The 13,478-nt window shown below is 39.7% G+C and overlaps 1 protein-coding gene across 2 annotated transcripts in view; it reads right to left on the bottom strand.

The window, feature by feature from the left end:
- Positions 1 to 13,478, bottom strand: part of zfyve16 (zinc finger, FYVE domain containing 16) — a 42,927-nt gene that overhangs the window by 11,660 nt on the left and 17,789 nt on the right. The window contains exons 5-12 of one of the 2 annotated variants that reach the window (XM_051685097.1): positions 12,852 to 13,019; positions 11,059 to 11,198; positions 10,750 to 10,972; positions 10,165 to 10,287; positions 9,901 to 10,056; positions 7,323 to 7,547; positions 2,223 to 2,305; positions 1,457 to 1,561 (exon numbers count right to left, since the gene is read on the bottom strand). In XM_051685097.1, the coding sequence (XP_051541057.1) occupies positions 1,457 to 1,561; positions 2,223 to 2,305; positions 7,323 to 7,547; positions 9,901 to 10,056; positions 10,165 to 10,287; positions 10,750 to 10,972; positions 11,059 to 11,198; positions 12,852 to 13,019 (1,223 nt within the window). Of the gene's footprint in view, positions 1 to 1,456; positions 1,562 to 2,222; positions 2,306 to 7,322; positions 7,548 to 9,900; positions 10,057 to 10,164; positions 10,288 to 10,749; positions 10,973 to 11,058; positions 11,199 to 12,842; positions 13,020 to 13,478 lie in introns of both variants that reach the window. The other variant, XM_051685096.1, reaches the window with a different exon arrangement.

The following is a 13,478-nucleotide window of genomic DNA, read 5'->3' on the forward strand; positions in this document are numbered from 1 at the left end:
TGAAACTAGAGACTCTAATCTTTTGACTCAAACAGGTTTGAAAGTAAAAGCTTAATCAGGTTTCTTACCAAATGTAGTTTTGTTGCCGTTTCTCCCAAAGACAAACTCCGCTGTGATCAGCGCCATGTTATTTTGTCACATGACTCCATGCATCAAAAGGTTTAACCCTTTACTGACAGCCCAGAGTGTCCTGAACTGAGATAAGTCAGTTTAAATGAAATTAAATTATACGTTGCATATAGTGAAGCCAAAACAAGACATCCACGCATGTTGACGCGGGGGCGCAAGAGGTAAAAAAAAGCAGCAAAAATCATTGAAAAAAGAAATGAATGACTATGGAAATGAATGGAGCCAGTCCATAAATGTTAAAATACTTAGCCACAAGATGTAAACATCTTAACATGATTTTAGTGTGATATAATTTTAGCTATACTTTTAAAACAGTGTGTATTTTAACATTTATGGACTGGCTCTATTCACTTTTATTGTAAGTGCATCACAGTAGCTGGTATTTTTTTTTTTTTTTTTAAATGAGGGACGAGTCATAATTTTTTTTTTTGTGGTAATCAATATTATGCTACAGATGCTGTTGATTGAGTTTAAATTGTATCAAACCTGGAACAAAAGTATGTTAATAGTACAATATGACATACACCGATCAGCCACAACATTAAAACCACTTGCCTAATATTGTGTAGGTCCCCCCCCAAAAAAAAACAACAATCATCCATGCGATTATCTAATCAGCCAATAGTGTGGCAGCAGTGCAGTGTATAAAATCATGCAGATACGGGTCAGAAGTTTCAGTTAATGTTCACAACAACCATCAGAATGGGGAAACAATGTGATCTCAGAGATTTGGACCATGCCATGATTGTTGGTGCCAGACGGGCTGGTTTGAGTATTTCTGTAACTGCTGATGTCCTGGGAATTTCACACACAACAGTCTCTAGAATTTACTCCAAATGGTGCCAAAAACAAAAAACATCCAGTGAGCGGCAGTTCTGTGGATGGAAACGTCTTGTTGATGAGAGAGGTCAACAGAGAATGGCCAGACTGGTTCAAATTGATTAAGTCTACGGTAACTCACATAACTGCTCTGTACAACTGTGGTGAGAAGAATAGCATCTCAGAGGGTTGGTGCTGTTTTGGCAGCACGAGGGGGACCTACTCAATATTAGGCAGGTGGTTTTAATGATGTGGCTGACTGGTGTAAGTAAACATAAGTTCGATACGTTTACGCCAAACACTCTACCAGTGAAGTCATTGAGAGATTTTTTTTTTTTTTTACTTTAATGTTACATTTATAAACCCCAAAACACACAGCACACTTAAAAATTACCTAAAGACAATTTTATCTACAAAACAAAAAAAATTAATTGCAGGATATTATTGAAAGGAAAATGTCTTTAAAGAAGGGAGCCTGACTGCTGCACTATTCCAGTATAACTCTGACCTCATTAAACCTGGACTTGGGAATGTCAATATAGCTGTTGCCCATCTCCATGTGTACTCTCAGACTGTCCACCACTGGTAAACTGTACTGGTAGTTCCTCAGGTCCTGTGACAAAATCAGCACAACACAAGAATAAAGGTGATTACAAAGGATATGTGATTTAAAAGCAAAACATGTTCAAGTTTAGCTTTAGACTAAAATGGATTTGCAAAGGAGAATCACCTGTTATGAGACAATTTAGTTAAGAATTTAACCTTATCTGCAACAGATAGCTCCAACACATTTGCACGTCTGTGAAAAGGAAAGTGGCCATGAAAGCAAAAGTACTTAAAAGCATAAAATGAACTGAAATGGAGACCAAAGAAGACAGACTCAGAGCAGAAGTAAACTCTGCGAGATCTCAGGCTTGAGTCTTGAGCACTCTCTAATCTCTTTCCTCAACTGTCCTGAGCTGTACACAAGATGTCTGCTGAGACAGGCAGGAAAACAGATTAACCAAACCACCTTCCTTTCTAAAAGAACAGTTGTATCTACTAATAATGTGGTAATTCCTTCCCTACTATTGTCTTACATTTTTTAATTAAGACCATAATATTTCTAAATCCTACTTCCACTGAAACCAAAATCCAGAAATCTTCAATGAAACCATGACAAACTTAAAATTTAAATTAGACAACAACCCATATGAAAGGGTGAATTAGTATCTGGTGTGAACTCATGGTGGTTTCATAATGTGTCAAATTTCATATGAAGTGTGAACACGTACAGTGAGCAGATTCATGATGGTGTGTCCCGTCTCTTTAAATACTGACTCACGGAAACGCACGCTCACCAGTGGGCAGGGATACACTGTAAAGAATAAACAACAGATTAGGGCTGGGTATTGATATAGATTCCAATTCACAAGCTCTCATTTCCGTATTTGATTCTGATTCATTTGGATATATTATTTTAATTATAACGTCCATTTAGCTAACAAATGAAAGAAATTATCTCTCAGCTTATGCTGTTAATTATAGAGGGGACCTTCTAACTTTGTACATTGTGAAAATATTATTAAACAAATTGTATGTTTTCGTTAGCTTTTCATCATTTGTTACATTATAGCTTTTTGGTCCACATTTAAAGGTGCTGTAAGCGATGTTTTCATGGAAAGGTGTGCACTATTTTTTACTACTCTGAAAGATATCAATGAAATAAGTGTCCTGAGATATCTCACTGGTCTCTGTGACAGCTCTAGACTCTGTAAACAGCAAACAAAAATGTATCTGCGGGGCGCGGTCAATGATGCTTTCTGCATCTCATAGTATTGTAGTTGCAGCAAATTATTGAGGCTTAATGCCATTTTTATGACATGTTGCTCATAATAGTCATCAGTTGAGGGCGCTGTTTTGCTGCTGTTGTTTTTGACAACCATTTATGCACGATGTCAGTCTCATTAAAGCTCATTTGTTATCTTTGGAGTGCGGGTTTTGGAAAAAGGGGGCGTGGCTAATCCAACAGCTCAGTTTGACAGCTTGTGGAAATTCTAGAATGGCTAAAAAAAAAAATCGCTTACAGCACCTTTAAATTGAGACATTTTTTTATTTTTTTGTCTTACTAGGTGGGGACATCTGTACATGAAAACATATGCTCATTTAAATCTATTAATTTCAAAGACTAGTACTGGAGTTACACATCTGTGTATTATGATCATCATGATGGCGCTGCGGATGGCTGCCTCGGTGTGGAGCTCCTCAGTTCTTTTGTTGTTTTTGTTTGTTTGTCCTGTGTTTAGTAATCTTTTTCCAGTCAGTTTTAACAGAGATGAACTGCTGAACATTCGACAGCATGTACCAGACAATCTTTTCCCGGTTTTCGAATATTCAGACATTTTGCTAGACATTTTAGTTGGAGGCGCAGCTTTGCTGTTCAAGAGACGCAGGCGAGGGTGACGAGCCGGTGCGCTGGTCAAACTCCGTCGGCACGGATTTCGAACAGCGCTGCCAAGTATTCACTTAGCGAATCTCCGCTCTCTTCCTAACAAAACGGATGAACTACATCTCCTCACCCGCACAAACAAGGACTTTTCAACCTCTGCTGCCTTGTGCTTCACAGAAACCTGGTTGAGTTAAGCCATTGCGGACAGCACATTACATCTGCCGGGCTTTCAGCTGTTCAGAGTGGATCGCATCGCAGAGTTAACGGGGAAAACGAGAGGCGGTGGAACATGCTTTTATATCAATGAAAGTTGGTGTACAGATGTAACAACGTTAAAGAGGATGTGCTGTCCTCATTTGGATGTGCTCTTTATTAATTGTAAGCCTTTCTACTCGCCACGGGAGTTTTCCTTGTTTATTCTGGCGAGTGTGTATATCGCGCCAAACGCGTGTTTGAACACAGCGCTGCAACAGCTGGCTGATCAAAATCACAGACACGGAACAACAATACCCAGACTCAGTTATTATTATTCTTGGGGATTTTAACAAAGCAAATCTCACATGTGAACTTCCCAAATACAAACAGCACATTACATGCCCCACCAGAGACGGGAACATACTGGATCATTGCTACACAGCAATAAAGGATGCATATTGCTCTGTTCCTAGAGCAGATTTGGGAGTCTCTGATCACTGTCTGGTTCATCTTCTTCCAACCTACAGGCAGAAATTAAAATCAACCAAGCCAGTAGTAAGGACTGTAAAGAGATGGACCAATGAAGCAGAGCGGGAACTACAAGCCTGCTTCGACTGCACGGATTGGAGTGTTATTGAGGCTGCAGCCACAGACCTGGACGAGCTCACAGATACTGTTACATCATTTATCAGTTTCTGTGAGGATATGTGCATTCCTACTAGGACTTATTTAAAGTTCAACAATGACAAACCGTGGTTTACAGCAGAGCTCAGGCAGCTTTGTCAGGCCAAAGAGGATGCTTACAGGGGTGGGGATAAAGTCTTGTACAATCAGGCCAGGAACACACCAAACATGGAAATCAGAGTGGCAAAAAGAAGATACTCTGAGAAGCCGAAAAACAAGTTTTCAGCTAACGACCCTGCATCAGTGTGGAGAGGCATGAAATAACTTACGAATTACAGGACTCCTACCCCCAACCCTGTAGGGAACCAACAACTGGCTGACGACCTGAATGTGTTCTACTGCAGATCTGAAAGGCCCAATCTCACACCCCACACCCACTCTGACCTTCACTTCACATAAACACCAACACCTCCTGCAACCCCCCTCCTCCCCCCTCCTGCTACTCAACCTGCACTTAAGATCTGTGAAGATGATGCGAGCCGCGTCTTTCGGAAACAAAAGACGAGGAAGGCTTCAGGCCCAGAATGGGTCTCACCAGCGTGTCTTCGATCCTGTGCTAACCAGCTATCCCCCATCTTCACATTGATCTTCAATAGATCACTGGAGCAGTGTGAAGTCCCATGCTGTTCAAACGCTCAATCATTATTCCTGTCCCAAAGAAACCAAAAATCACAGGACTTAATGACTACAGACCTGTCGCCCTGACGTCTGTGGTCATGAAATCATTTGAGAGACTGGTGTTGGCCCACCTGAAGAACATCACTGGACCCTTTCTAGATCCCCTTCAATTTGCTTAGAGCAAACAGGTCTGTGGATGATGCAGTCAACATAGGATTGCATCATATCCTGCAACATCTGGACAGACCAGGGACATATGCAAGGACCTTTTTGTGGACTTCAGTTCAGCTTTCAACACCATCATCCCAGCTATACTCCAGAATAAATTACACCAACTCTCTGTTCCCATGTCTATCTGTCAGTGGATTACCAGCTTTCTGACAGACAGGCAGCAGCTTGTGAGACAGGGGAAACTCACTTCTAGCACCTGTACAATCAGCACTGGTGCCCCCCAGGGATGTGTGCTCTCCCCACTACTCTTCTCCCTCTACACCAATGACTGCAGCGCCAAGTACCCCTCTGTCAAGCTCCTAAAGTTTGCAGAGGACACCACTGTCATTGGCCTCATCCGAGATGACAATGAGTCTGCATACAGAAGGGAGGGTGAACAGCTGGCTGTCTGGTGCAGTCAAAACAACCTTGAGCTGAACACGCTCAAAATGGTGGAGATCAATGTGGACTTTAAGAGAAACACCCCAACACTGACCCCCCTCACCATTCTAAACAGCACTGTGGCAGCAGTGGAGTCATTCAGGTTCCTGGGTACTACCATCTCACAGGATCTGAAGTGGGAGACACACATTGACTCCATTGTGAAAAAGTCCCAGCAGATGTTGTACTTCCTTCAGTAAATTCAACCTGCCACAGGTGCTGCTGATACGGTTTTACTCAGCAGTCATTGAGTCTGTCCTCTTTACTTCAATAACTGTCTGGTTTGGTTCAGCTACGAAATCAGACATTAGAAGACTACAAAAGGACAGTTCAGACTGCTGAGAGGATTATTGGCCCCCCCCCCCACCACCACCTTTTTGAACTGTTGCCTTCTGGCCGACGCTTCAGAGCTCTGAGCACCAGAACCGTCAGGCACAGGAACAGTTTTTTCCCTCAGGCTATCCATCTCATGAACAGTTAAATTGCCCCATTGAGCAATAACTATGTGCAATACACAGTTTAGTCTTTCTTATATTTATCCAACACATCCAACCTCTTCTGCCATTTCATTCCTCTGAGAGAGAAAAAAAAAAAAAACATTTGCACTGAACATAACAGATTGTATTAGATTTGCACAACCCATGTGTATGTATGTATGTATGTGTGTGTAATTATTTTTTATTATCATCTATGTCTTGCTGCTGTTTTTGTATTGTTGTACACAGGAAGCTCCTGTCACCAAGACAAATTCCTTGTATATGTAAGCATACTTGGCAATAAAGCTGATTCTGATCTGTGCATTCTCATTCAAAATTATGTAATAAAATGTTCTATCTTGTAATCACAAACGACTGTGATCGGTCAATCTGGTCCATCTCTGCCTGCGCTGAGAAAAGTAACATGTACTACGTGACCACACACTCGTAAATGTTCGCTTCAGCAGTGGTCTGAATGACAACGGTGTGCAATAAAGGGCCGTTCACAAATGCATTTTCGCATTTGTCTACGCTGTTTCTGAATTGTTTTTCTATGTAACTACGCGCTAGACACACGTCTTCGGCCGTTGCGGCATGTCTTGTGCACGAGCGCAATTTTTGTTTAGATGCGGTGACGGGTTAACAAGAACGTAAACTTTTTAAAACGTATCTCTGGACACTTTAATTCTTATCGATTTATTGCACTGCATATAGCTTTTTAAGTGCATGAACACATTTGGTCTGAGCGGCCCCTCTAATAAACTATAATATGCATTAAAGTTAACTGTAAAGTTAATAAAATTTTTTGCTTGGGCCTGGGTAGCTTAGCGAGTTTTGATGCTGACTACCACCCTGGAGTCGCGAGTTCAAATCCAGTGCGTGAGTGACTCCAGCCAGGTCTCATAAGCAACCAAATTGGCCCGGTTGCTAGGGAGGGTAGAGTTACATGGGGTAACCTCCTTGTGGTCGCTATAATGTGTGGTTCTCGCTCTCGGTGGGGCGCGTGGCGTGTTGTGCGTGGATGCTGCAGAGAATAGCGTGAGCCTCCACACGCGCTACGTCTCCGCGGTTTTGATGGTCTCAGACATGGATGCAACTAAGGAGTCGTCCTCCGCCACCCGGATTGAGGCGAGTCACTACGCCACCATGAGGACTTAGAGCGCATTGGGAATTGGACATTCCGAATTGGGGAGAAAAAATAAAAACATTTTAGCTTTTTCCTTTTCTAGGGAGGAAATACACATTAATGAATGGGACAATACAAGCATTTCCATTGCAATGAAAGGTCTACTGAGGTTCTTCCTGTTCTGACGAGAGCTCACCGTTGTATTGCGCCCCCATTGTAAGCAGCAGTCGGAGGGGAAACACTTTGGCCCAGGGAACCTCGAGCTTCTGAATCAGAACCCCACAGAGGAAAGAGACCTCCGGTAAAGCCAGACCATCCACCGGTTGAAAACTGGGAGAGAAGAACACCACGCCGCCGTGATCTTTACTGCCCAGAAAACTGTCAGTGAACGTCACATTGCTAAGGTGCTCGATGAATTTCCCTGTGATGAAAAAACAAAAAGGACAAGCGCCACATTAAAACTACTAAACTACTACATATCGAATGTTTTGTGTTCTTGTTAAACAAATAGCAAGAATCTCATTAAACAAATGACACCACAAAACTAAAAATGTTCTTGCTGGTATAAACTGGATTTATTACCAATGGGGTCATATCGTGAAAAACAGGATTTTTCTTGCTCGCTTTTTTAAATAAAAGTTTGATGTACTATGTACTGGTGCAATCTCTTAGTACACACTCAGTGTATCTGTAGCTATATAAATGGCCATGAAATACTAAATTCAAAATGTTTTTTGGTATAAGAAACCTTGCCTAACATTACAATCAAGACTTTTAACAAAAATATGGGAAAAAGTATAAAATGGCCCCTTTTCACATTTCCAGGTTTTAGTAGAAGTAGACTATAGCAGAGTAAACGCCTATAGCAGTGAATGGGAGACTACAGCAAATATTATTTTAGCGAACAGCAAAAAAAAAAAAAAAAAAAAAAAAAATTCAGGGTATGTACAGATGCTTCAAGTTATATTCAAGGAATTTCAAGGACTTTAAGCACATTTTTATTTGTTTTCAAGGACTATGCTTGAGATGTCATTAAAACTAATTATTTTTGTTAATTTTAAACAAAAATATTTTATTCATTCAGTTAATTTATTTTTATAAAACACCACATATTGAAATTGATGTGCAACTGTAGTGTGCTCCCTTAAAACGCGATAGTGAATAACTGGGTCCGTAAACAGTAGTCCATATGACTCGTGCTGTTTCATGTTTTCCAAAGTCACACAACAGATTTATGTGAGGAACTGACCCAAATTGCAAATGGGTCATTCTCAAATAAAATGGACTTTCCAATGTAACAAAATACTAAAATTTTCTGTTCAGTTTTTGCCCATAAATGCTGAGGGTAAACATTTTGTAACATGTTGATATTAATATTTATTTATAAAAGGACAACTTGGCTGTTGTTCTCTCTTTTATTATTTAATTTTTCACGAATGAAGCAAGTTAACACTAATGAGGGTTAAATGGGTTAGGCTACAACGTCACATTTTGAGGGTTCAATGGGGTATAACACCAAATATTTCAAATATTAGTTAAAATGTGAATTAATATCAAATCACTATATGTATATTTCAGCAGTCTCTGAACTTTGGCCTTAATTATTTTCCACAACTTTTGTATTTAAAAGACAAACATTCTTTTTAAATTATTAATAATAATTTTGTTTTGCTTTTTTGTACACTTGTTCAGCCTTGCACTAATGCTTGTATGAAAAATAAGTACAAAATAAATACACAAATACATTTACATGTCATAGAAATAGTGTACCAGATTAAGGGGACGAGGATTTTTTTCAGGCAATTGACAATTTCAAATATATTTTCTAAAAACAAAATGGCAAAACAGAGTCAATCCATTTCATATCATTAAAGGTTAGTGTAGCGCGGAGGAGGGCGGGGCCGGGCCGGAATGACGCACGCCCGGACCGAATCAGCCTGATAAGGCGAGCGAGGGATAAAGGCGACCGGAGACAGCAGTTCGAGAGAGAGAGCTACAGGCAGCTGTCCTGCATGTTTGTTTGTTATTTGGCTTTTGCTTTAAATTCACTATTAAATTATGAGTTACACCTTCAAGCCAGTTCTTGCCACCTTTTACATTTTTTCGCTATCTGAAAACTTTGACTAAAAAAAAAATTCAAGGGACATGTTTGTCAACATACTTTGATATCAGCCTAAATGTTGTCAGAAATAATCTATTTTGTGAGACACAAAGCTGTCTTTACACAAAGGGGCGCTAGACGGCTCACAAAACTGAATCCTTCATTGATCTGCATTCAAATCTCAGAACATTTTACATTTCATATCACTCTGGAAAGTAATTTTTAATTAAAACTGATAGTTGCAAGGATTCATATTTGTTAAATCCACCACAGCAGTATCTATAAACAATTGTTTTGGCCCATTCTGAACATCGCTGCCAAAAGTAACACGTGCAACGTGACAGCGCCGTCTATGCATTGCCTTCAGCAGTGGTCTGCCGTTAAAAATAAAATAAAAATAAAAATGCTATTCATTTATTAAATGATTTAAGCAACGTATTTTAAGATTTTCTTAAACTTTTCTGAACTTATAAAGCACCTCTTGGTAAAAATGGCTATTTAAGGGTTTTCCAGGACTTAAATTTGAAAAAGCCAAATTCAAGTACGTCAAGCACCTTGTACGAACCCCGAGTTTAATAGATTAATGCTGCTAAATTTAGGCAGAAATGCATCACAGTCTGTGAAGAGTCCATAAAGCTCCTTCAAAAGACTATGTCAGTTTTGAATAACGTACCTTTCTGTGCATCCTGGTATATACTAACATAGAGATTGAATACATCTTTAGGCAGACTGTTTTCTTCTGGGAGACACTCAATTATAAACACCAGTTCCTTCTGTCCAACTCCCTGAAGACCATTAGAACTCAAGCACCAACACCTTTGCCCATAATCTACAACACCAACAAAAGTGACAAAGAGAGCAATGATGTTTGTCAAAAAAACAGGTGGAATATCCTCTCATATCTGAACTATTTTCAGATGGTGATCTTAAAACATACATGTGACGAGCTTGACGTTCACCAGTAAATTGGCGTTGAGCACAAAGGTCAAAGGTCGTGGGCCTCCCTCCTCCAATAGCAACAATATCTGGCAAACAGCAGGACGTTCCTCAACTAATAAATCTGTGATGAAATCCAGAGAAAATCATTTATTATTAAGTGCCACAGAAAGTAAAGTCTGCGGTCTGAATTGAATGTGATGAGATAAAAGGACTGGGTCCCACAAAATAATACAAAGACTTGGTAGATTTAGGATCATTACCCTTTCAATCTTTAAAAGGTATAGTTCAGCCAAAAATTCAAATTCTTTCATACTTTACCAACTCACATTGTTCCAAACCCATATTGCTTTTTATTCTTTCATGGAACATAAAAGGAGATGTTATCTGTTGTATGGAAAAAAGATGCAAAGAAAGTGATTGATTAGTGAGAATAACATGTAATGTCTAATGTCTCCTTTTGAGTTCCATGAAAGGACACAAAAAAAAAAAAAAAAAAAAAGACAGTCTTGGAACAGCATGAAGGTGAGTAAATGATGACAGAACTTGCATTTTAGGGTGAAACTATCCCTTTAAATGTCCTCACCCCCATCTTCTTCCTCTCCTGTGGTAATGAGCAGTGGAGGTAGACCTTCAACATCCTCAGGCACCAGACTGACCCCTCTCTGCACACAGCTGCCCACCCCACAGAGCAGCGCATAGTCCCATGGGCCCCTGACGGGCGGGCGTCTCACCTCAGCAGGACTGTCGGAACAGACCTCAGCACCCACACCACCCTCGCCAGTCTCACCAGGGAATATACCATCAGTCTGAAAGGCAACAAATCAATGAATGACTTCAACAGTCTTTATCAGTTATCTTAAGCTGATTAGTAAAGAGGATTTATCCGTCTCACCCCCGGCGGATCTGGTGTAACTGGACTGGACTCCTGAGAGGATCTTCGGGTCTGTACAGAGAGTTTAGAGGTGTCCGCTACCTCACCGTTAGGTAAAATACCATCAGCAAACCACACGTGCTTCTGCTCACGTGGAAAACCTATGAGAACAAATACAAAAACAGAAATGGCAGCTTCATCAAGATTACATTTAAAATGGTGTTCCAAATAAAGTTTGCCTAAATTGTGACTTCTTCAGGTGTACTTCGGAATATCAAAAGACATGGGCTCCAATTCACATACTTCTACTGCACATAGGGTTACACGATTATGACGAAAATCATACTTGCTGATTATTTCCTTTAAAATTGTAATTGCGATTATTCATTTTGATTAATAGAATTTACATTAAAAATACTTATTTTGTGTGTGGCAGTTGCATGCCATATTCTTTATGTAGGCAATGCATCAAAACAACATGAGAACTGTGTTCCTGAATATTTTAATTGCATGAAAAACAGTGTTATTCACATTTTTAATAAATTGTACACAGCATAATTTATATAGTGAGCATTACTGATATGCTTAAGACTAATTTAAACACGTCAGATTTGCCTCTGCATTCATGCACAAAATGGCACAAAAAAATAAATAAATTTGTAAATCGAATACAATTTACAAACAGCACCTAAATAGAATGCTGTAATTGACACTTTTCATAGTTATCAAATCATGACAGCTGACAGTGGTATATATTACTTAATTTTAGTATACCGCATACACTTGCATAAAGTGTGCATACAAGACATCACGCCAGTTTTGGGACATACTATGTACTTTGAGTAATATAGTGTGAGTGTATACTAAGACACTCGGCCAGTTTTGGGACAATCTATCTATCTATCTATCTATCTGTCTGTCTGTCTGTCTGTCATTAAACTTGAGTATATCTCAAATTTTATTAGAGGTCCACTCAGATTCATAGTTGCCTATGTTCACATAGTAACCCCTCCCTTCTAGAAATGAACTGAACCAGTTAGGTCCATCCCAGAGAGCCCTATCCAGTTTTCCAATCTGTCTTGGAGAATGTTGTGGTCAACATTGTCAATGGCAGCACTGTGATCTAGTAATAACAACACTGATATTTTGCCTGAATCAGTATTTAGCCGAACACATTAAGTAACTTTTATGAGTGCCGTCTCTGTGTTGTGATGCGGTTGGAAACCACACGGGAAATCGTCCAAGTAGCTATTCGAGTTTAAGAATATGTTTAGCTAAAACAGATTAAGCAGAGTTTCTTGCTTGTTTATCTGTCAAAATGATGTACAACCCTTTTAAATTATCTATCAACGTAAATTTCAGTAAATGGCAGATGTCCTAAAAAATGCTGCACTCATGCGTGAGATGCGGAAGAAAACAGCGAGACGTGGCACACCAGTCAAACAGGGCCATCTAGCGCATGTTTACATAGGAAAACAATTGCAAAACGGCATACGAGAACACAAAAACAGATATCTTCAATAAAGAGTGTGAGGTAGTTTGTGTGCAGATCATAGAAAATAATTGTTAGCACTTTATAATTTTCATGATGAATAACATTACAAGCGTTAATGCATTATACAATGATAGTTAAACAGATAGTTAAACCTTAAACTACATTCAAATAGTTAAGAGTTCTTGTATTGCATACTATACAGTACAGATGGTATGCAAATTGGAATGCAGCCACTGTTTCATTCATGAACTAATTATAGAAATGGGACTGTCCTATAACTCTGTGTTCTGACTCAGAGTGCAGTGCATACCATCATTACCGGGGTGCTTCAGGACAGACACGGGAACCATGACGGTGGGTGGGGGAGAGTTCAGGGTTCCGGCGGCACGGGCCTGTTGCATGGGCGGTATGGTGGAGCAGTACTCTGATGGGATGTTGGGATTGGGACTGGGCCCAGTGGGGCTCATCATCCTCTCATGGGCTTGAGCTGCACACAAACACAAAACGAGCATCAGCAATCACAATCAGTGGTGTCTAAACAATTAGTTTAATGTGGTGAATGGAAGGTGGAGAAACTAGGAGAGGATAAGAGAAAGAAAACGTAAAGTAGCAGTTTTCAACACCATCAAGACAACAAAAATCTAAACTGACCCTTTTTACTATCTTACATAATTATACACAGAGCGAGCAACAGACATCCCTGTGATTGATTACGATGCACAACTGCTCTAAAAATGTACTTTTTTTCTTACATTTCTGATTTTACATTATACTGTATATCTCAGTGTAAATTAGGTAGCTCAGAAAAACTGCTTTTGTTCCCAATCATGTCACCTGTAACAGAGTAAAATGTTGTGTAGATACAACAAAGCAATCAAGTTATAGCATAAATTATTTTTGTTATCCTAGTGTCCAAAATGTCCCCAAGTGTGCAAAAGCCTCTCCA

The sequence above is a fragment of the Myxocyprinus asiaticus genome, chromosome 43 (genome assembly GCF_019703515.2).
Source record: "Myxocyprinus asiaticus isolate MX2 ecotype Aquarium Trade chromosome 43, UBuf_Myxa_2, whole genome shotgun sequence".
Taxonomy (NCBI): Eukaryota; Metazoa; Chordata; class Actinopteri; order Cypriniformes; family Catostomidae; genus Myxocyprinus; species Myxocyprinus asiaticus.